This window comes from Bombina bombina, chromosome 2 (genome assembly GCF_027579735.1).
Source record: "Bombina bombina isolate aBomBom1 chromosome 2, aBomBom1.pri, whole genome shotgun sequence".
NCBI classification, from domain to species: domain Eukaryota; kingdom Metazoa; phylum Chordata; class Amphibia; order Anura; family Bombinatoridae; genus Bombina; species Bombina bombina.
In genome coordinates, this window is record NC_069500.1 from 428,295,799 (window position 1) to 428,319,567 (window position 23,769).

At 40.1% G+C, this 23,769-nt stretch overlaps 1 protein-coding gene across 1 annotated transcript in view; it reads right to left on the reverse strand.

The window, feature by feature from the left end:
- Positions 1–246: 246 nt before the first annotated feature.
- Positions 247–23,769, reverse strand: part of GGT1 (gamma-glutamyltransferase 1) — a 263,605-nt gene continuing 240,082 nt past the window's right edge. The window contains exons 5-13 of the mRNA XM_053701986.1: positions 11,922–12,114; positions 10,691–10,851; positions 10,433–10,582; positions 3,146–3,282; positions 2,547–2,734; positions 1,856–1,983; positions 1,638–1,750; positions 1,068–1,181; positions 247–948 (exon numbers count right to left, since the gene is read on the reverse strand). Of these exons, the coding sequence (XP_053557961.1) occupies positions 802–948; positions 1,068–1,181; positions 1,638–1,750; positions 1,856–1,983; positions 2,547–2,734; positions 3,146–3,282; positions 10,433–10,582; positions 10,691–10,851; positions 11,922–12,114 (1,331 nt within the window). The 3' untranslated portion in view covers positions 247–801. The remainder of the gene's footprint in view (positions 949–1,067; positions 1,182–1,637; positions 1,751–1,855; positions 1,984–2,546; positions 2,735–3,145; positions 3,283–10,432; positions 10,583–10,690; positions 10,852–11,921; positions 12,115–23,769) is intronic.

A 23,769-nucleotide genomic window follows, 5' to 3' on the forward strand; every position in this document is an offset into this window, starting at 1 on the left:
TGCGAGCCTTTAGGCTCACCGGAAACCGCAGTTATGAAGCAGCGGTCTTAAGACCCCTGCTCCTTAACTGTATCCGCCGCGGCGTACAGCAATCAACCCCAATCCCATATGATCGGGTTGATTGACGGCATTGCACATGCAGTTCACCAGAATGTGTGACTTTTATATACTTTACTGTATACAAGATAGCCTTATACAAACATCATGTTACCTCCCCCAGAAATAATGCTACAGTAATCATTGTTATAAAAGGCTTAAATCATTTATTATTAGTTAAATGGACGGAAAAAAGTGAACCTCCCATACTCTGCAACCCATACCAACTAGTCCTGAAAATAATTCCTATGCAGTACTTCATCCAAGGCAATAAGTGACCAAACTCATCTTTTCCCCTTGTGAAAAAGAGCACACCACTCCATTAATATTGAACCAATCCTGTGAGGCTTATCTACAGCATTGAGTGGCATTTAGGGTGTTGTCCTCCTTACATTTCCCTCTTTGGACATGACAGTGATATTCCATCCTGGTATATTCATGGCATGCAGCCCACCTGCTTTTGTAGGTAAGCCCGGAATTTCAAATTTCCAACACCTGAGCAATGTAGTCAAAGATGCTGAAATGCCTAGAATGGACTGGTCCCAATATAATGAGTAGCAGAAGAGAGATTCTTGGAATTCCTTTGTAGTTCATAGTCATATTTGGTCCCTGAGGTAAAATGTCCATTAATGTTTTGTTGGCAACACTGGTGAACAGGTGCATCCCAGTACACTGCTGTTCAGAAGTCTAGTGGTCAGTGGAAATTCAGTATCCTGCTGGCTGCCCCCCTTTCCTTGAGTCTGAAGCTGCAGCCCATTTACCCTCAGTCCTTACTACTGCCTGTACCACAGATCCACTTCTGGCTACTCGTGAAACATTATGAAGACGAAGAGAAAGCTGCGCATCTATAGCCTGAAAAAACAGAAGAGGAAAACAGGTTAAAGCATTGTACATGGAGCAGAACTGTGTGCATTTGTTGTTTTGTAGCCTTATGAAACACTTTAGGGGATGTTTAATACTATGATACTGACCGAATCAAATGTATTTTCCAGCTGGCTGACACTGGGGAACAACTGGTTATGCACCCGGGCTTCCTCCACAGATCTCTTTATATCGTATCCAAACCATAGTGAGTTAATAATAACCTGAAATGGTTAAGAGATCATGTTATTATCCCAAAAAAGTCTCATTCCCAACAAGAAAATAGCTTTTTTACAACCTTAATGAAAGTCACAATCAGAACAAGAATGTCAGTCGGTCCAATCCCAATATACAAATCCCAACGCCCCAATAATAAAATCTACAGTAAAGAAACCTCACAAGAATAACAGTGCATAATTTCATGACCAATGAAATGTCCTGTGTCTCACTTAGAATATCCCTTCATTTCTATCACCTTTTAGAATATAGACAGTCTACATGCCTTAGGTTTTCCTCTGTTTTCTTAGTTTTATTTTAAAATATAGACTGATGCATCATTACTAAATATTTTATTTGTGCCTTTGGTCTATGATATACTAACCAAACATAACCCATTAGTTTTATTCACTTTGTGTTGACACAGACTTTTTCTATCCTCTGCTGCCATATAATTGACCTACTAGGGCAGTTGCTGTTGTAATTTTTGTCCCTCCAGAAGCTCCAACCACCATGTGTACTTTTTTGTCCTTGTTCAGCAATATGGCAGGACACATTGACGAAAGTGGTCTCTTTCCTGCAAGTTGATGGTAAAGCTTATTTACCCATAGCTTTAGGCTTCACAAGACAGTATTGAAATACACTATGTATATGCAGGAGTTAGTAGAAGTTTTGAAGGTACCTGGTCTAATGAAGTTTGCCGGTGACGGAGGTACCCCAAAATTATTGACGATGAGCGGAGAACTAAAATCATCCATCTCATCATTATAAATTATCCCAGTGATATTAGATCGAACCTTGGATCCAAAGCTTGAAAGAGAGCAGAATTAATTGGTGAGACCGTTATAGACAGGAAATACTATTTAATTAATAAAGGTGTTTTCTAGTAATAACTATACCTCCCTTAAGTGCTCCATCAAAACATTAAAAAAAATCTGACAAAACTAAATTCAACTTTAATGTGATCTTTATCTTTACCACCTTACACTGTTTACAAGGATTCAAATTTATACAAAACCATTGAGTTATAATATTTGGCCCTGGGATGAACAGGATATTAAAGGGGACAAAAATGGCAAAGTTTATGAAACAAGAGAAAGTGGTTATGAATAAATTATTTCTACATGTTTGCCCCTCTTTCTCACTCACTCCTTCTTTATTATTATCTCTCAGAAACTGTGCCCCAGCTTTGCCACCTTTCTTCAAACCCTTTCCCTGTCAGTTCCTTCCTTCTCTCATACCCACATGCTATATCTAAAGCTAACTTCCTCTCTGATAGGACCAGCTGTCACATTAGAAAAAAATAAATTTATTGCACTGATTTTCCTTAGGTAGACATATAAGATAAAATCATGTTTTATGGTATGGCTTACTACAAGTTGATGGTGCTGGTGGCTGCAACAGCACTACCATCCTCGGCTACCACTGACAAATGGGCAGTGCCATGGGAATCCGGTGTGTAGAATGTTGGTTCATAATATTCAGGTGGATGAGTAGTGTTGTCTGTAATTTTTTGTCTCAGAGATTCAGCAAAGTAATTAGAGGTTAAGTTTTGTATAGTCTATATGGGAAAATAATAACAAACAACAAAGTCATATTTATATTCTGGATACATCACATTAAACTCTTCAGACAGTGACAATAAGATAGACAGAATATGCACATTGAATATTATGATACTAGAAATGCAATTTAAACAAAATATACATATAATATATTGAATTAACTATAGAGAAACATTTATAGACATTAATATTTGGTTTAGACTGGAATTTTCGATTATTTTTATTATTTAGTTTCAAACTGGATCTTCTTTGAAGTGAAAAAAATCATAATTTGAGTTTGATTTCCAAATAAGGTCAAGTAGTTTAGAAGCATGAACCTCCATGAATTTAAATTTATAATGCACACATGTTGACCATGTCCAAAACACACCCAACACCAACCTTTCAGCGGTTCTGCAGGACTTTACCTCAGATATGTTGACAAATTTTGGGTCTCCCAATAGTGTTCTCTTTGCATAAGCAAAGCGGAAAGCTTCCAGAATACGGTGGTAAGTCAACCCCCGTGCACTCTCTGTCTTCACACTCTCACTAGTGAAATGGAAACCTGGCAAAAGATATAGAATACTAATGCTGATCCTGCCTAATAACTTCAAATTCAATATAACAACATCACCTGAAACCCAATCCCTCAAGATCATCATGTACTCTTCCCTTCATTTCACCCAAGTATGTTGACTCACTGCCTGACACCTTATAATGCCTACTGGCCTTGTAAACACCTTTGTACATTTTCAGCCTGTAGTCTTTTTTTTGTACAACGTATCTTATTATAAGCCAGATTGCAAGAGGTGCACTATTCGCTTTAATGTAAACTTTGCTAGAAGAATTATTTTTGCACTTTTTGGGTATTGTGTTTATTACAAGTTAAACATAAAAAGTTGGCATGCGAGTGAAACCAGACGAGTGCTAACCAAAGGACTTAGCAATATTGCAACAGTGTTAACGTATTCTCCCAATAGGCTTCAATGGAGAGCACATGTTCTTCACATACAGGATAATGTACATTTTATTGTAAATACATATTCCTATATATATCTGTATATAATTATACCTATATATCTATTGCTATATATACTGTATATAGGTATTATATATATAATATATATATATATATTTAATCATAAAAATTAAAACATTTTCTATATGAAGAACACAGGATTGTAAAATATGCGTAACATGCTTAGGGGTTAAAAAATATAAATTATAATTATTCAAAATTATTATAGAAAATGAAAAAATATATATATATTATTTAGCTTATTTAGAATATTTTACATTATTTATAATATATATATATAACTATTGATATCTTTTATTTAATATTTTAATAATGTGCCTTAAGATAACTAATTCTTCATTTGCCCTAACCTGACACCTCGTTGGACCTAAATTGCGAACCCCAAAGGGCGTTATGCATATTTTACATATCATTTTTAAAATTAAAGATATATATATATATATATATATATACAATATATATATATATATATATATATATATATAATCTTAATATAAAATAGATATTTTTACGTATATATCTACTGGAACCGATATACAGGTATAGGTATATTAAGATATATAGGAATATGTATTTAAAATAAAAATTACATTATCCTGTATGTGAAGAACATTGGAATGTTACATATATACAGTAAATATACAGTAAAACACATAGATACATAAATGCATATGCACACACACACACACATAAATATATTTATATATATTTATATATATACAGAAGATAAAAAGAGACAAACTGCGTCTTCAGGGTAGGGGGAGTCTCATTATGCTACTATCCCCTACACTGTGCAATCCAGTACTCCCTTATCTGGCACAAACCATTAAAGAATCAATAGATAAAATCAGTACAATACTAGTGTTAAACAGCCAAATCTACATTTATTTATCCTTATAACATTATGCCACAAGCAGTAAGAGTCTCAAAAAGTCCACTAGACTATAATTGAAGGGTACCCATTCATATTGTATCGAGTTCCCTATCTGTTATTATCCAGAGTTGAATGATTCATCCAATTAATTATCTGTATCCCAATACCTCTTGATTTGAATTACATCGCACAAGTATGGCCCGCTAATAAGTCTTCAATGTGCACCCCCACGACTGTAATAGTCGTCGCTTACATCTGTAAACGTTATAACATTAAAAGTACAGCTCTGTCTAGCTAGCAAGCAAATATTTCAGTAGGTAGGGTTAATAAAGCAAGGTAGTACAGTCCTTTGTCAAAACTCTCCAAATAGCACCCAAAGCAATGGAATATAATTTGCAAAGGAGCAAAGCCTTTCTCAGCGTGGTTAGTTAAGTAGCGTCTGCCGATCAATCTTACCCTCCTTTCGAATGTCCATATCATGTGCAATGTCCGTTACAGACTTACGTGGAGTCCCTGGTGACACATCGCTCTTTGCTTCTCCGATCTTACCCTTGTACCTTGGGTCAATGCAAGCCTTTTAGGTATTCGTAATATGTCCAGTGGACCTGTTAGTAGTTATCTGCGCCTGCTACGTGCGTTTTACCCCTCTCAGCACGGTGCTTCGTCCGGCTTGATTTGATGACGTACTTTCACCTCGTCATTCCTTTAAGGAGGAATTCCTTTCCTCCTCAGCCTATCGGGTGAATTTGAAACTAATATTCCTCATGTATTTGCTTGTGGCTTAGTATTGTGTCAATTAATAAAGTCTCATTTTCAACACAGTTTTCTAGAAATGGCAGTACAGATTGGGGGAGGGGTGAAACGCACGTAGCTGACGCAGATAACTACTAACAGGTCCACTGGACATATTATGAATACCTAAAAGGCCTGCATTGACCCAAGGTACAAAGGTAAGATCGGAGAAGCAAAGAGCGATGTGTCACCAGGGACCCCACGTAAGTCTGTAACGGACATTGCACATTATATGGACATTCGAAAGGAGGGTAAGATTGAACTGCAGGCGCTGCTTAACTAACCACGCTGAGAAAGGCATTGCTCCTTTGCAAAGTATATTCCGTTGCTTTGGGTGCTATTTGGAGGGTTTTGACAAAGGACTGTACTACCTTGCTTTATTAACCCTACCTACTGAGGTATTTGCTTGCTGGACAGAGCTGTACTTTCAATGTTATAACGTTTACAGATGCAAGCGACGACTATTACAGCCATGGGGGTGCACATTGAAGGCTTTTTAGCGGGCCATACTTGTGGGATGTAATTCAAATCAAAAGGTATTGGGATACAGATAATTAATTTGATGAATCATTCAACTCTGGATAATAACAGATAGGATAGAATGGGTACCCTTCATTTATAGTGTAGTGGACTCTTACTGCTTGTGGCATAATGTTATAAGGATAAATAAATGTAGATTTGGCTGTTTTACACTAGTATTGTACTGATTTTATCTACTGATTCTTTAATGGTTTGTGCCAGATAAGGGTGTACTGGATTGCACAGTGTAGGGGATAGTAGCATAATGAGACTTCCCCTATCCTGAGGACGCAGTTCGTCTCTTTTTATCTTCTGTATTTAAACAATTTATACCTCTGTGCACTGTCCACCTGTTACCACTAAGAAATTACAGGTGGATATTAACCAGGATTTTGTATTATTTCTGGTGCCAGTCTTGCTTTATATATATATATATATATATATATATATATATATATATATATATATATATATATATATATATATATATTGTATATATAAAGTATATGCATGCATACACATATTTAGATATAGCCCTTTGCATTTAGACACCTTGCACTATACCATATACCTTTTAACCATTATAACTTTTTTTTAAAAAATATTTATATGAATAATTTTATATATGAGTGTAACTGTAATTTACAATGTATTTGTTAAGGCCTATTTATCAAGCCGTCAACTGCAAATACGCTGGAATTCCGCAGTGTAATTGTGGCGAGCTTGATTCGCCTCATTTATCAAAGCCTTCAGACTGGCAAAAGTTGAAATCTGTGACATAACATACGATCCGCCGGTCTCAGTCCGACACAGATCGATGCTTACGTCATTACAGATGTTCCGAATGCAAATTCGGCACTATCTGACAACTTTTGCAAGTTATCAAAGTTCTAACAGGTACACTCACCACTATTCCGGCCTAGCGTACCTGGTTTTCAATCCGCCGCCCTGAAGGCCGCGGATTCTATAGGAATCAATGGGAGTCTGAAAGCAGTGAAAGCTTATGTACGCTGCTGCCCGATGTCCCATTGATTTCTATGGGAGAATAAAAGTTATGTTTACACCTAACACCCTAACATAACCCCCGAGTCTAAACACCCCTAATCTGCCACCCCCTACATCACCGCCACCTACATAAAGTTATTAACCCCTATCCCGCCACTCCCCGACACCGCCGTAACTAAATAAATATATTAACCCCTATTCCGCCGCTCCCGGAGCCCACCGCAACTAAATAAAGTTATTAACCCCTAAACCCCTGGCCTCCCACATCACTACCACTTACTAAACCTATTACCCCTAAACTGCCAGCCCCCCACATTGCCATAAACTAAATTAAGCTATTAACCCCTAAACCTAACAACCCGCTAACTTTACATTAAATATTAACTCATCCCTGTCTTATAATAAATTTAAATTAAACTATATTAAACTATTAATTACCTACCCTATCTGTTTAACTAAAATTACATTAAACTATAATAAACTAATAATTAATCTACCCTAACTGTTATACTAAAATTACATTAAACTACAAATTAAATTAACTAAATTACATATTTAAACACCTAACCCTACTCAAATAATTTAAATCTACAATTAAAAATTACAAAGTTACAAAAAACTAACAACTAAATTACACAAAATAACAAACACTAAGTTACACAAAATAAAAAATAAATTATCAAAAATTTTAACTAATTACACCTAATCTAAGAGCCCTATGAAAATAAAAAAGCCCCCCCCAAAATAAAAAAAAAAACCCTAGCCTACAATAAACTACCAACGGCCCTTAAAAGGGCCTTTTGCAAGGCTTTGCCCCAAAGAAATCAGCTCTTTTACCTGTAAAAAAAAATACAAATACCCCCCAACAGTAAAACCCACCACCCACACAACCAATCCCCCCAAATATAATCCTATCTAAAAAAAAAATAAGCTCCCCATTGCCCTGAAAAGGGCTTTTGTATGGGCATTGCCCTTAAAAGGGCATTTAGCTCTTTTTCCACCCAAACCCTAAGCTAAAAATAAAATCCACCCAATAAACCCTTAAAAAAACCTAACACTAACCCCCGAAGATCCACTTACAGTTTTTGAAGACCTGACATCCATCCTCAACGGGGAGGCAGAAGTCCTCATCAAAGCCAGCAGAAGTCTTCATCCAAGCCGGCAGAAGTCTTCATCCAAACGGCATCTTCTATCTTCATCCATCCGGTGCAGAGCGGCTCCATCTTCAAGACATCTGGCACGGAGCATCCTCTTCAATTGACGTCTTCTTCTGAATGAAGTTTCCCTTTAAATGACGTAATCCAAGGTGGCATCCCTTAGATTCCGATTGGCTGATAGATTTCTATCAGCCAATCAGAATTAAGGTTGAAAAAATCCTATTGGCTGTTGCAATCAGCCAATAGGATTGAGCTTTCATCCTATTGGCTGATCCAATCAGCCAATAGGATTGAGCTTGCATTCTATTGGCTGATTGGATCAGCCAATAGGATGAAAGCTCAATCCTATTGGCTGATTGCAACAGCCAATAGGATTTTTTCATCCTTAATTCCAATTGGCTGATAGAAATCTATCAGCCAATCGGAATTCAAGGGACGCCATCTTGGATGACGTCATATAAAGGGAAACTTCATCCGGAAGAAGACAAAGATTGAAGAGGATGGTCCGCGCCGGATGGATGAAGACTTCTGCCGTCTGTATGAAGACTTCTGCCGTCTGTATGAAGACTTCTGCCGTCTGTATGAAGACTTCTGCCGTCTGTATGAAGACTTCTGCCGGCTTGGATGAAGACTTCTGCCGGCTTCGATGAGGACTTCTGCCGCTTCGTTGAGGATGGATGTCGGATCCTCAAAAACTGTAAGTGGATCTTCGGTGGTTAGTGTTAGGCTTTTTTAAGGGTTTATTTTTAGATTAGGGTTTGGGCAAGGAAAAAGAGCTAAATGCCCTTTTAAGGGTAATGCCCATACAAATGCCCTTTTCAGGGCAATGGGGAGCTTAGATTTTTTAGATAGGATTTTATTTGGGGGGTTTGGTTGTGTGGGTGGTGGGTTTTACTGTTGGGGGGGGGGGTGTTGTATTTTTATTTACAGGTAAAAGAGCTGATTTCTTTGGGGCAATGCCCCGCAAAAGGCCCTTTTAAGGGCCATTGGTAGTTTATTGTAAGCTAGGTTTTTTTTTTTATTTGGGGGCTTTTTTATTTTCATAGGGCTCTTAGATTAGGTGTAATTAGTTTAAATAGTTGATAATTTATTTTTTATTTTGTGTAACAGTGTTTATTTTTTTGTAACTTAGTGTTTGTTATTTTATGTAACTTAGTTGTTAGTTCTTTTGTAACTTTGTAATTTTTAATAGTAGATTTAAATTATTTGAGTAGGGTTAGGTGTTTAAATATGTAATATAGTTAATTTAATTTGTAGTTTAATGTTATTTTAGTATAACAGTTAGGGTAGATTAATTAATAGTTTAATGTAATTTTAGTATAACAGTTAGGATAGATTAATAATAGTTTAATATAGTTTAATTTAATTCTAAAGGTAAGTTTAAATGTATTATAAGATAGGGATGATATAATTTTAATGTAAAGTTAGCGGGTTGTTAGGTTTAGGGGTTAATAGGTTAATTTAGTTTATGGTGATGTGGGGGGCTGGCGGTTTAGGGGTTAATAGGTTTAGTAAGTGGTAGTGATGTGGGAGGCCAGGGGTTTAGGGGTTAATACATTTATTTAGTTGCGGTGGGCTCCGGGAGCGGAGGGATAGGGGTTAATACATTTAGTTAGTTGCGGCATTGTCGGGGAGCGGCAGAATAGGGGTTAATAAGTTTATTAGAGTTGCGGTGGGCTCCGGTAGCGGAGTGATAGGGGTTAATAACTTTATTTAGTTGCGGCGGTGTCAGGGAGCGGAGGGATAGGGGTTAAACATTTTAGTATAGTGGCGGTGTTTAGTGACAGGGTATAAATAAAGTTGAGAAAAAGCCGAATAGCAGCGAGATCGATGACTGTTAGTTAACAACAGTCTGCTGCTCATCGCCCCGTACTTGGTGCACGACTTTTTGACAGCTTTTTTTAATAAATAAGGAGAGCATATTCAGGTACGCGGGCCGCGATGTTAGGCAATGTCAGGCGAGCGTATTGGTGCTGTCGAATGCAAGAAAGTTAACGGCTTGATAAGTAGGCCTCGTTGTTAGTGCAACCTTTCATTAATACACTACCCTTAATGCAATTTCAGTCTCGTTAAGCTGACGAGCATAAAATGCAATTGGGTTCTCACAATCGCGTTTACATTCAACTTGTAATATGTGCACTATTTTCGACACGCACAAAACTCGATATCCCTTGCACACAACAGTTAGAGCTCCACTTGTAATCTAGACCTATGTCTTTTGTGTACATTTACACCATGTCATCTCCCCAAATCAGGATATTTAGTAGCATTCTGTATCTTTCCTCTGCACTGTTACCCACCCTGGATATCTTTCCTTAAGAGTTCTCACCTTTTAGAATATTGAGGATAAGGCCCAGAACAGGGCCACTCAGTGGAGCACTAGGACTAATCAATGTGTAATCTCCAAGCTGGTAGGAGAGCGGTTCCTGTTCACGCTCTGGCTGATATCCACTCAGATCCTCCTCAGTGATGATGCCCCCTGCAATACAATGTGTGGTGGGAACGTAGTTAAAAGGGAAAAATAACCTTTGTATCCCAATAAGCTCACCTCTAATTACACACTTGTTCCTCCCCTTTCCGTGCTCACCTGCATTCTGTATGTCTTTCACCACTTGTTTGGATAGAGAACCTGTGTAGAAAGCATCAGCTCCCTCATTGGCCAGGACTTGCAAAGTGTGAGCCAATTTAGGCAACTTCACAGTATCTCCCATTTGTAACACCTTCCCATCTGCACCACAGAACACCTCACTAGGGAGGAGAAGGGGATAAGAAGATACATATACAGGTCATAACCAAGAGGATTACAGTAAAACAAATAGTCATACAAAAAACAACTTAACACCAGGATGCATCAAATGATTGCCATGGGCATTTAGATCAATTTTCAATACAGCCAACATTTCAAGAATGACTATACTAGGGATATGACTAATGATGAAAAATCAAAGGGACAAACCCCGAATTTTTCCACGTCTGGAGCGCTATATTTATTGCAGTAGTTTTGCAAAAATGCTTTTAACTATCTTATAATATATTGTGCAAACATTGCTGCCCAATAGAGCTCAAAATCATTCTTCCAAAACATCTGTAATATAGTTCTCCAGATATGTGCATGCTACCTACCTAGGTATACTCTTCAACAAAGGAAACCATAGGAACAAAGTCAATTTGAACGTTTTTAAATAATGTATTCTCTATCTGAATCATGAAAAAAAAATTGTGTGTTCGAGCGCAATTGCGATTTATGCTCATCAAGTTAGAGCAACTTTAGAGCTCACGTAAAGGGTAGGGGAAGAAAAAAGTTGCATTAAACACAACATAAATACACTTAAAAAGTACAGTTACACAAAGGGCTGCAAATGGCTTTTACTTATTTTTTTGCATACATAAACATATGTGCTTATTATTTGTGACATGCTACTAGTTGATTTTAGATTGGGTGTAAGATATTGAGACAGGAGAGTCAATTGCTTGTTTACTTATAATTGATTTTATACTCCCTTTAGGTTTATTTTAGGGCTTTTCATACCCAACAGGTTGGGGTTTTTCTAGATTTGATAGATTTCCTTTTTTCTTACCTACTAGAAAATGTTATTAGGTACAGCCCTAAGAAGTTATCTCCTCAAGTCTTAAGAGCCAGATTACAAGTGGAGCATTATTTAAGATCCATTTCGAGCGTTAACTGCGCTAGAAGTAAGCATTTTGCACGTGTCTGGTTGCGCTCGTATTACAAGTTAAAAGTAAAGAGTTATCATTTGCGCACTAACCCGACTCATGTAAAAAGAGAGCAAAACTTAAAAAAATAAATGCAGCCTTACCAGAGAGCTGGATCCTTCTCAATGGTACTGCTGCTTGAATTCAGGCCCTGGGACAACCCCAACCCTACTGGAAACCCTTCCTGTGCCAACTTGATGCTGGGCTCAATTAACCGTTTCCAAGGCAACTTGCCATGAAGCCCATGTGCCAGCTGGTATCCACGTAACTCTCCAGGAATTGCAATGGACAAACCACCTACAGTAGTAGGAGAGACAGGAAAAAGAGCAGATGATGAGGGGGGAAGTAAAAATACATGCAATGGTAGCTTTGTGTATCTGTTGTGAACACAAGAAAACATGTATCACCCAGAAAAATTCAAGTACCTCTATCCAAAATAGCTAAAATTTCAACTTTAATCGCATACATTTCACTTTAAGCAATAAATCAATCTCTATATAAAATCCTTCAACAGCATACATAAAAAGCCTAGATACACAATTCTGAGTTCAGGCTAGTTGTGGGTACAAGTGGCATACATATTGCAAGAAGTAAAATACTTTATGGGCCAGATTAAAAGTGGCATGCTAACTTCAGGAATTCGGATATCGCAACCGCGTTAACTTCTTCTACCAAAGACTTCAATGTAGAACATTAAAAAAGTATCCTAACACTTAACGCTTGCGCGCTAACCCGACACCACATTAGGCTAACTGAGCTAAAGCAGTGGGAAATTATGAATATTTTACATTCCAATGTTCTTCACATATAGAAAATGAGAACATTTTATTTTTATTTGTAAATAGATATTTATTTCATACAGGTGGTGAAAGTCCGCAATCTATTACTTCTGAGAATTACTAGAAACTAGTCTTGTTTTTGCCTCCGCTGGAGGTAGGTGAAGAATAAATCTGCTTCAGGTGTTCTTTTGTGAGAGGGTTTTTCAGATTGAGTTGAGGCTCAATTTTCCCCTCAGAGTGCTTCTGATTGACAGAGGGTAGTGTGTAGTGACACAATTACACCTTATGGTTTAGTCACAAGCCTGCCAAAGGTGTCACAGGGACCTGTTCTTCGCCTCCTCCTGTTGGGTCGTCAGTATACTCTATTGCATTTCCTCTGCTGTTATGTTTCAGCACTGGCTTGGCTTTCTACTGGAGTCCACTTTATCTTCCAGTAGTTGGGTGCCTATGGGTAAGTACATTTTTTATTTATAATTCTTGCATTCAATTAAGCCTATTGGGCTATTTATTTTGTACATTATTGTACTCTATAGCCTAGGGACAATATTTAGAGTATATATTTATGTTTTGGCTCTTTTAAGATTATAAGACAGATTTGGGGGGGCAGTACTTTTTAAATCTCACTACATACACACTTCTTATACACACATATACACACACACTGCACTACACACACACACACACACACACGCTCACTTGGACAGGAACATTTACTTTGATAAGGCCATGGGGGGGGGATCACATTACACCCTGACCAAAAAAGGTCTAAATTATGGGGGACGGGGGCAGCAGAATTTTGAGTGCCTAGGGCAGCACAAAACCTAAATACGACACTGATCTGGAGGACACGTCTGTTAAACGTTTGGATTTGATTTTTAAATCTACTGCTAAGTCTCCAGACATTTTTCCTGTACTTAATGCTGTCTCTGAGATAGTTTCTAAGGATTGGTCTAAGCCTGGTAGCCCTTTTAATCCTTCGGCTAGGTTTAAGAAAATGTATTATTTTTGCTAGCCTCTAATGTTGAGCTGCGGGAAACAGTTCCTAAAGTAGATGGAGCTATTTCTACCTTGGCTAGGCGTACTACCATTCCTTTGAAAGGTAGTTATTCATTTAAGGATCATATGGATAGGAAATTGAAATCCTTTGATAGGAATGTTTTCTTTTTAAACCTGCAGTTAGAGTTGCCTGTGTGGCTGCAGCTTCTTTTGGATGGATAGTCTTTCTGAGCAGTTTTCGGATGATGATTTTGCTAGTACAGATTCTCTTAGGCCTAGATTTGGAGTTTGGCGTTAGCCGTGAAAACCAGCGTTAGAGGCTCCTAACGCTGGTTTTAGGCTACCTCCGGTATTTGGAGTCACTCAAAATAGGGTCTAACGCTCACTTTTCATCCGCGACTTTTCCATACCGCAGATCCCCTTACGTAAATTGCGTATCCTATCTTTTCAATGGGATCTTTCTAACTCCGGTATTTAGAGTTGTGTCTGAAGTGAGCGTTAGACATCTAACGACAAAACTCCATCCGCAGGAAAAAAGTCAGTAGTTAAGAGCTTTCTGGGCTAACGCCGGTTTATAAAGCTCTTAACTACTGTACTCTAAAGTACACTTATACCGATAAACTACCTATGTACCCCTAAACCGAGGTCCCCCCACATCGCCGACACTCGAATAATTTTTTGTAACCCCTAATCTGCCGACCGCCACCTACGTTATCCTTATGTACCCCTAATCTGCTGCCCCTAACACCGCCGACCCCTGTATTATATTTATTAACCCCTAACCTGCCCCCCACAATGTCGCCTCCACCTACCTACACTTATTAACCCCTAATCTGCCGAGCGGACATGAGCGCTACTATAATAAAGTTATTAACCCCTAATCCGCCTCACTAACCCTATAATCAATAGTATTAAACCCTAATCTGCCCTCCCTAACATCGCCGACACCTAACTTCAATTATTAACCCCTAATCTGCCGACTGGAGCTCACCGCTATTCTAATAAATGTATTAACCCCTAAAGCTAAGTCTAACCCTAACACTAACACCCCCCTAAGTTAAATATAATTTACATCTAACGAAATTAATTATCTCTTATTAAATAAATTATTCCTATTTAAAGCTAAATACTTACCTGTAAAATAAATCCTAATATAGCTACAATATAAATTATAATTATATTATAGCTATTTTAGGATTAATATTTATTTTACAGGTAACTTTGTATTTATTTTAACCAGGTACAATAGCTATTAAATAGTTAAGAACTATTTAATAGTTACCTAGTTAAAATAATTACAAAATTACCTGTAAAATAAATCCTAACCTAAGTTACAATTAAACCTAACACTATACTATCATTAAATTAATTAAATAAAATACCTACAATTACCTACAATTAAACCTAACACTACACTATCAATAAATAAATTAAATACAATTCCTACAAATAACTACAATGAAATAAACTAACTAAAGTACAAAAAAATAAAAAAGAACTAAGTTACAAAAAATAAAAAAATATTTACAAACATAAGAAAAATATTACAACAATTTTAAACTAATTACACCTACTCTAAGCCCCCTAATAAAATAACAAAGACCCCCAAAATAAAAAATGCCCTACCCTATTCTAAATTACTAAAGTTCAAAGCTCTTTTACCTTACCAGCCCTGAACAGGGCCCTTTGCGGGGCATGCCCCAAGAAGTTCAGCTCTTTTGCCTGTAAAAAAAAAAACATACAATACCCCCCCCAACATTACAACCCACCACCCACATACCCCTAATCTAACCCAAACCCCCCTTAAATAAACCTAACACTAAGCCCCTGAAGATCTTCCTACCTTATCTTCACCATACCAGGTTCACCGATCCGTCCTGAAGAGCTCCTCCGATGTCCTGATCCAAGCCCAAGCGGGGGGCTGAAGAGGTCCATGATCCAGATGAAGTCTTCATCCAAGCGGGAGCTGAAGAGGTCCATGATCCGGATGAAGTCTTCATCCAAGCGGGAGCTGAAGAGGTCCAAGATCCGGATGAAGTCTTCTATCAACGGCATCTTCAATGATCGGAACAGCCAATAGAATGCAAGCTCAATCTGATTGGCTGATTGGATCAGCCAATCGGATTGAACTTGATTCTGATTGGCTTATTCCATCAGCCAATCAGAATATTCCTACCTTAATTCCGATTGGCTGATAGAATCCTATCAGCCAATCGGAATTCGAGGGACGCCATCTTGGATGACGTCCCTTAAAGGAACCGTCATTCGGCTAGTAGGCGTCGGGAGAAGAGGATGTTCCGCGTCGGATGGAAGATGATGGCTCCCGAAGAAAGAAGATTGAAGATGCCGTTGATAGAAGACTTCATCCGGATCATGGACCTCTTCAGCTCCCGCTTGGATGAAGACTTCATCCGGATCATGGACCTCTTCAGCTCCCGCTTGGATGAAGACTTCATCCGGATCATGGACCTCTTCAGCCCCCCACTTGGGCTTGGATCAGGACATCGGAGGAGCTCTTCAGGACAGATCGGTGAACCTGGTATGGTGAAGATAAGGTAGAAAGATCTTCAGGGGCTTAGTGTTAGGTTTATTTAAGGGGGGTTTGGGTTAGATTAGGGGTATGTGGGTGGTGGGTTGTAATGTTGGGGGGGGGGGGTATTGTATGGTTTTTTTTTTACAGGCAAAAGAGCTGAACTTCTTGGGGCATGCCCCGCAAAGGGCCCTGTTCAGGGCTGGTAAGGTAAAAGAGCTTTGAACTTTAGTAATTTAGAATAGGGTAGAGCATTTTTTATTTTGGGGGTCTTTGTTATTTTATTAGGGGGCTTAGAGTAGGTGTAATTAGTTTAAAATTGTTGTAATATTTTTCTTATGTTTGTAAATATTTTTTTATTTTTTTGTAACTTAGTTCTTTTTTATTTTTTGTACTTTAGTTAGTTTATTTCATTGTAGTTATTTGTAGGAATTGTATTTAATTTATTTATTGATAGTGTAGTGTTAGGTTTAATTGTAGGTAATTGTAGGTATTTTATTTAATTAATTTAATGATAGTATAGTGTTAGGTTTAATTGTAACTTAGGTTAGGATTTATTTTACAGGTAATTTTGTAATTATTTTAACTAGGTAACTATTAAATAGTTCTTAACTATTTAATAGCTATTGTACCTGGTTAAAATAAATACAAAGTTACCTGTAAAATAAATATTAATCCTAAAATAGCTATAATATAATTATAATTTATATTGTAGCTATATTAGGATTTATTTTACAGGTAAGTATTTAGCTTTAAATAGGAATAATTTATTTAATAAGAGATAATTAATTTCGTTAGATGTAAACTATATTTAACTTAGGGGGGTGTTAGTGTTAGGGTTAGACTTAGCTTTAGGGGTTAATACATTTATTAGAATAGCGGTGAGCTCCAATCGGCAGATTAGGGGTTAATAATTGAAGTTAGGTGTCTGCGATGTTAGGGAGGGCAGATTAGGGGTTAATAACTTTATTATAGTAGCGCTCAGGTCCGCTCGGCAGATTAGGGGTTAATAAGTGTAGGCAGGTGGAGGCGACGTTGTGGGGGGCAGATTAGGGGTTAATAAATATAATATAGGGGTCGGCGATGTTAGGGCAGCAGATTAGGGGTACATAGGGATAATGTAAGTAGCGGCGGTTTACGGAGCGGCAGATTAGGGGTTAATAATAATATGCAGGGGTCAGCGATAGCGGGGGCGGCAGATTAGGGGTTAATAAGTGTAAGGTTAGGGGTGTTTAGACTCGGGGTACATGTTAGAGTGTTAGGTGCAGACGTAGGAAGTGTTTCCGCATAGCAAACAATGGGGCTGCGTTAGGAGCTGAACGCGGCTTTTTTGCAGGTGTTTTCAGCTCAAACAGCCCCATTGTTTTCTATGGGAGAATCGTGCACGAGCACGTTTTTGAGGCTGGCCGCTTGCGTAAGCAACTCTGGTATCGAGAGTTGAAGCTGCGTTAAAAATGCTCTACGCTCCTTTTTTGGAGCCTAACGCAGCCTTTATGTGGACTCTCAATACCAGAGTTATTTTTATGGTGCGGCCAGAAAAAAGCCAGCGTTAGTTTTTCGGGTCGTTACCGACAAAACTCCAAATCTAGCCGTTAGTCTTTTGGGTCTGTTGAAATCTGCCAATGCTTTTATTTGTGATGCATTTATTGATATAATTAAAATTAAAGGGACAGGAAACCCCCCAAAATTTATTTTTTTATTTAGATAGAACATACAATTGTAATCAAATTTCCAAATTACTTATATTATCAAATTTGCTTCATTCTCTTGTTATCCTTTGCTAAAGGAACATCGGGAGCTTTAACACATCTATTTAACCAATCAAAAGAGATAAATGTGTGCACCAATAAGCAGCTTGCTCCCACTAGTGTAGGATATTTGTGTATTCTTTTTCAACAAATGATACCAAGAGAACAAAGCACATTTGAAAATGGAAGTGAATTTAAAAGTGTCTTAAAATTACATGCTTTATCTGAATCATGTAAGTTAATTTTTGACTTTCCTATCCCTTTAATTCTAAGAGTATGTCAGCAGTTCTTTCTAGAAGGGCTTTGTGGTTAAAGTTCTGGTCAGCTTATACAGTTTCTAAATTCAAAATGTTATCATTTTCCTTTCACAGAAAGATGTTGTTTGGTTCTGGGTTAGATTCTATAATTTCTACTGTGACAGGAGGTAAGGGAGATCTTCCTCAAGACAATAAGTCTAAGGGTAAATTTAAAGCTCCTAATCTTTTTGTTTCTTTTTCAGAACAAGGAACAGAAATCTTCCTCATCTCAAAAACAAGGATCTTCCAATTCAGAATAGAAGCCAAGTTCAAATTAGAACAGATCTAAATCTAAGAAACCTCATCAGCATGAATGTGCACCCCCGATCCAGATATTCTGGTAGGGGGCAGTTTATTCCTTTTTCAAGAGGCTTGGTTCCAGTCTGTTCAGGATTCCTGGGTTCTGAACATAGTCTCTCAGGGTTACCAAATAGGTTTCAGGGTGAGGCCTCCCAAAGGAAGTTTTTTCCTGACATGTATATATAAATAATATAAACAAGGCAACGCGTTTCTCAGCTCTAAGCTGTTTCATCAGGCTTCATCATGTTGAATACAAAGAGAGAAGCGCTCTACCAGGAACGAACAACAGCTCAGTGGCTTGATCTATGGCGATTTACCACCCGGAAGCAGCCTCTTTTAGACCAGTGTGCTTTTCACAGAAGAAAACGTTCCTGAAGTATATCAGTCTGATCCCGCCAAGTAAGGTCAGTCCAGCCCCGAAATACCAGGCAATTCTCCTCTGAACAAGGAACATGACAACCCCAGACGATCGTTTCAGCCTCCTATGGGCCTCGTCAGTGAGGTGCAGCCACATTCCTCTAAGCACACTGGGCAAGGAGTCCACGTCTGGTTTCCCCCATCACCCATAGGGAGACTTCCCCAGGGTCATAATAATTTGCATACAAAGAGAGAAGCGCTCTACCAGGAACGAACAACAGCTCAGTGGCTTGTTCTATGGCGATTTACCACCCGGAAGCAGCCTCTTTTAGACCAGTGTGCTTTTCACAGAAGAAAACTTTCCTGAAGTATATCAGTCTGATCCCGCCAAGTAAGGTCAGTCCAGCCCCGAAATACCAGGCAATTCTCCTCTGAACAAGGAACATGACAACCCCAGACGATCGTTTCGGCCTCCTATGGGCCTCGTCAGTGAGGTGCAGCCACATTCCTCTAAGCACACTGGGCAAGGAGTCCACGTCTGGTTTCCCCCATCACCCATAGGGAGACTTCCCCAGGGTCATAATAATTTTCATACAAAGAGAGAAGCGCTCTACAAGGAACGAACAACAGCTCAGTGGCTTGTTCTATGGGGATTTACCACCCGGAAGCAGCCTCTTTTAGACCAGTGTGCTTTTCACAGAAGAAAACTTTCCTGAAGTATATCAGTCTGATCCCGCCAAGTAAGGTCAGTCCAGCCCCGAAATACCAGGCAATTCTCCTCTGAACAAGGAACATGACAACCCCAGACGATCGTTTCGGCCTCCTATGGGCCTCGTCAGTGAGGTGCAGCCACATTCCTCTAAGCACACTGGGCAAGGAGTCCACGTCTGGTTTCCCCCATCACCCATAGGGAGACTTCCCCAGGGTCATAATAATTTGCATACAAAGAGAGAAGCGCTCTACCAGGAACGAACAACAGCTCAGTGGCTTGTTCTATGGCGATTTACCACCCGGAAGCAGCCTCTTTTAGACCAGTGTGCTTTTCACAGAAGAAAACTTTCCTGAAGTATATCAGTCTGATCCCGCCAAGTAAGGTCAGTCCAGCCCCGAAATACCAGGCAATTCTCCTCTGAACAAGGAACATGACAACCCCAGACGATCGTTTCGGCCTCCTATGGGCCTCGTCAGTGAGGTGCAGCCACATTCCTCTAAGCACACTGGGCAAGGAGTCCACGTCTGGTTTCCCCCATCACCCATAGGGAGACTTCACCAGGGTCATAATAATTTGCATACAAAGAGAGAAGCGCTCTACCAGGAACGAACAACAGCTCAGTGGCTTGTTCTATGGCGATTTACCACCCGGAAGCAGCCTCTTTTAAACCAGTGTGCTTTTCACAGAAGAAAACTTTCCTGAAGTATATCAGTCTGATCCCGCCAAGTAAGGTCAGTCCAGCCCCGAAATACCAGGCAATTCTCCTCTGAACAAGGAACATGACAACCCCAGACGATCGTTTCGGCCTCCTATGGGCCTCGTCAGTGAGGTGCAGCCACATTCCTCTAAGCACACTGGGCAAGGAGTCCACGTCTGGTTTCCCCCATCACCCATAGGGAGACTTCCCCAGGGTCATAATAATTTGCATACAAAGAGAGAAGCGCTCTACCAGGAACGAACAACAGCTCAGTGGCTTGTTCTATGGCGATTTACCACCCGGAAGCAGCCTCTTTTAGACCAGTGTGCTTTTCACAGAAGAAAACTTTCCTGAAGTATATCAGTCTGATCCCGCCAAGTAAGGTCAGTCCAGCCCCGAAATACCAGGCAATTCTCCTCTGAACAAGGAACATGACAACCCCAGACGATCGTTTCGGCCTCCTATGGGCCTCGTCAGTGAGGTGCAGCCACATTCCTCTAAGCACACTGGGCAAGGAGTCCACGTCTGGTTTCCCCCATCACCCACAGGGAGACTTCCCCAGGGTCATAATAATTTGTATACAAAGAGAGAAGCGCTCTACCAGGAATGAACAACAGCTCAGTGGCTTGTTCTATGGCGATATACCACCCGGAAGCAGCCTCTTTTAGACCAGTGTGTTTTTCACAGAAGAAAACTTTCCTGAAGTATATCAGTCTGATCCCGCCAAGTAAGGTCAGTCCAGCCCCGAAATACCAGGCAATTCTCCTCTGAACAAGGAACATGACAACCCCAGACGATCGTTTCGGCCTCCTATGGGCCTCGTCAGTGAGGTGCAGCCACATTCCTCTAAGCACACTGGCAAGGAGTACACGTCTGGTTCCCCCCATCACCCATAGGGAGACTTCCCCAGGGTCATAATAATTTGCATACAAAGAGAGAAGCGAGTTCAGAGGAGAATTGCCTGGTATTTCGGGGCTGGACTGACCTTACTTGGCGGGATCAGACTGATATACTTCAGGAAAGTTTTCTTCTGTGAAAAGCACACTGGTCTAAAAGAAGCTGCTTCCGGGTGGTAAATCGCCATAGAACAAGCCACTGAGCTGTTGTTCGTTCCTGGTAGAGCGCTTCTCTCTTTGTATGCAAATTATTATGACCCTGGGGAAGTCTCCCTATGGGTGATGGGGGAAACCAGACGTGGACTCCTTGCCCAGTGTGCTTAGAGGAATGTGGCTGCACCTCACTGACGAGGCCCATAGGAGGCCGAAACGATCATCTGGGGTTGTCATGTTCCTTGTTCAGAGGAGAATTGCCTGGTATTTTTGGGCTGGACTGACCTTACTTGGCGGGATCAGACTGATATACTTCAGGAAAGTTTTCTTCTGTGAAAAACACACTGGTCTAAAAGAGGCTGCTTCCGGGTGGTAAATCGCCATAGAACAAGCCACTGAGCTGTTGTTCGTTCCTGGTAGAGCGCTTCTCTCTTTGTATGCAAATTTTTATGACCCTGGGGAAGTCTCCCTATGGGTGATGGGGGAAACCAGACGTGGACTCCTTGCCCAGTGTGCTTAGAGGAATGTGGCTGCACCTCACTGACGAGGCCCATAGGAGGCCGAAACGATCGTTTGGGGTTGTCATGTTCCTTGTTCAGAGGAGAATTGCCTGGTATTTCGGGGCTGGACTGACCTTACTTGGCGGGATCAGACTGATATACTTCAGGAAAGTTTTCTTCTGTGAAAAGCACACTGGTCTAAAAGAGGCTGCTTCCGGGTGGTAAATCGCCATAGAACAAGCCACTGAGCTGTTGTTCGTTCCTGGTAGAGCGCTTCTCTCTTTGTATGCAAATTATTATGACCCTGGGGAAGTCTCCCTATGGGTGATGGGGGAAACCAGACGTGGACTCCTTGCCCAGTGTGCTTAGAGGAATGTGGCTGCACCTCACTGACGAGGCCCATAGGAGGCCGAAACGATCGTCTGGGGTTGTCATATTCCTTGTTCAGAGGAGAATTGCCTGGTATTTCGGGGCTGGACTGACCTTACTTGGCGGGATCAGACTGATATACTTCAGGAAAGTTTTCTTCTGTGAAAAGCACACTGGTCTAAAAGAGGCTGCTTCCGGGTGGTAAATCGCAATAGAACAAGCCACTGAGCTGTTGTTCGTTCCTTGTAGAGCACTTCTCTCTTTGTATGCAAATTATTATGACCCTGGGGAAGTCTCCCTATGGGTGATGGGGGAAACCAGACGTGGACTCCTTGCCCAGTGTGCTTAGAGGAATGTGGCTGCACCTCACTGACGAGGCCCAAAGGAGGCCGAAACGATCGTCTGGGGTTGTCATGTTCCTTGTTCAGAGGAGAATTGCCTGGTATTTCGGGGCTGGACTGACCTTACTTGGCGGGATCAGACTGATATACTTCAGGAAAGTTTTCTTCTGTGAAAAGCACACTGGTCTAAAAGAGGCTGCTTCCGGGTGGTAAATCGCCATAGAACAAGCCACTGAGCTGTTGTTCGTTCCTGGTAGAGCGCTTCTCTCATTGTATGCAAATTATTATGACCCTGGGGAAGTCTCCCTATGGGTGATGGGGGAAACCAGACGTGGACTCCTTGCCCAGTGTGCTTAGAGGAATGTGGCTGCACCTCACTGACGAGGCCCATAGGAGGCCGAAACGATCGTCTGGGGTTGTCATGTTCCTTGTTCAGAGGAGAATTGCCTGGTATTTCGGGGCTGGACTGACCTTACTTGGCGGGATCAGACTGATATACTTCAGGAAAGTTTTCTTCTGTGAAAAGCACACTGGTCTAAAAGAGGCTGCTTCCGGGTGGTAAATCGCCATAGAACAAGCCACTGAGCTGTTGTTCGTTCCTGGTAGAGCGCTTCTCTCTTTGTATGTTCATCATGTTGAAGCCTGATGAAACAGCTTAGAGCTGAGAAACACATTGCCTTGTTTATATTATTTTAATAAAACAATTTTATACTCTGAACACTTGCTACCATCTTTTTTGCCATTTATCCCTCTGGCTGAGAGGGAATTTTTCTGGGTCTATCCTGACCATTGGTGTTTCCGGATTTCCATCTGTGTCCAGTTGGCCTATGATTAAGTCTGGTGGGTGACTATATTGATCCCATCCTGCCTCTATAGCATCAAAGGAGATGCTACAACTATTTTGAGTACCATTCCCTTCTACCACATTGATTCACCTGTGTTAAGGCAATACTAGGCCATATAGGCACCTGTGTTTCTTTTTGTCGTTCTGATACAGACACCACATCATTACCGGAAGTTGGTCTCCTGGGTGACTGTAATAGATCACAGACTGTCTCCATAGCACTAATTGAGGTGCTTTCACAAATGTGAGTTCACTCCCTGTATACATATTGGGCCATGTGGCGCTTCTGTCTTCTCTTGTCTTTATTAAATGAACATGCCATCTTCAAAAATGGAGGAAGGATTGTTAAAGATCTTCCGGATGACATAATTGTCAACTGCCACTAGGAGGAATCAGTTACTATACAAAAGCACCACAGGAGCGGATGCACACCA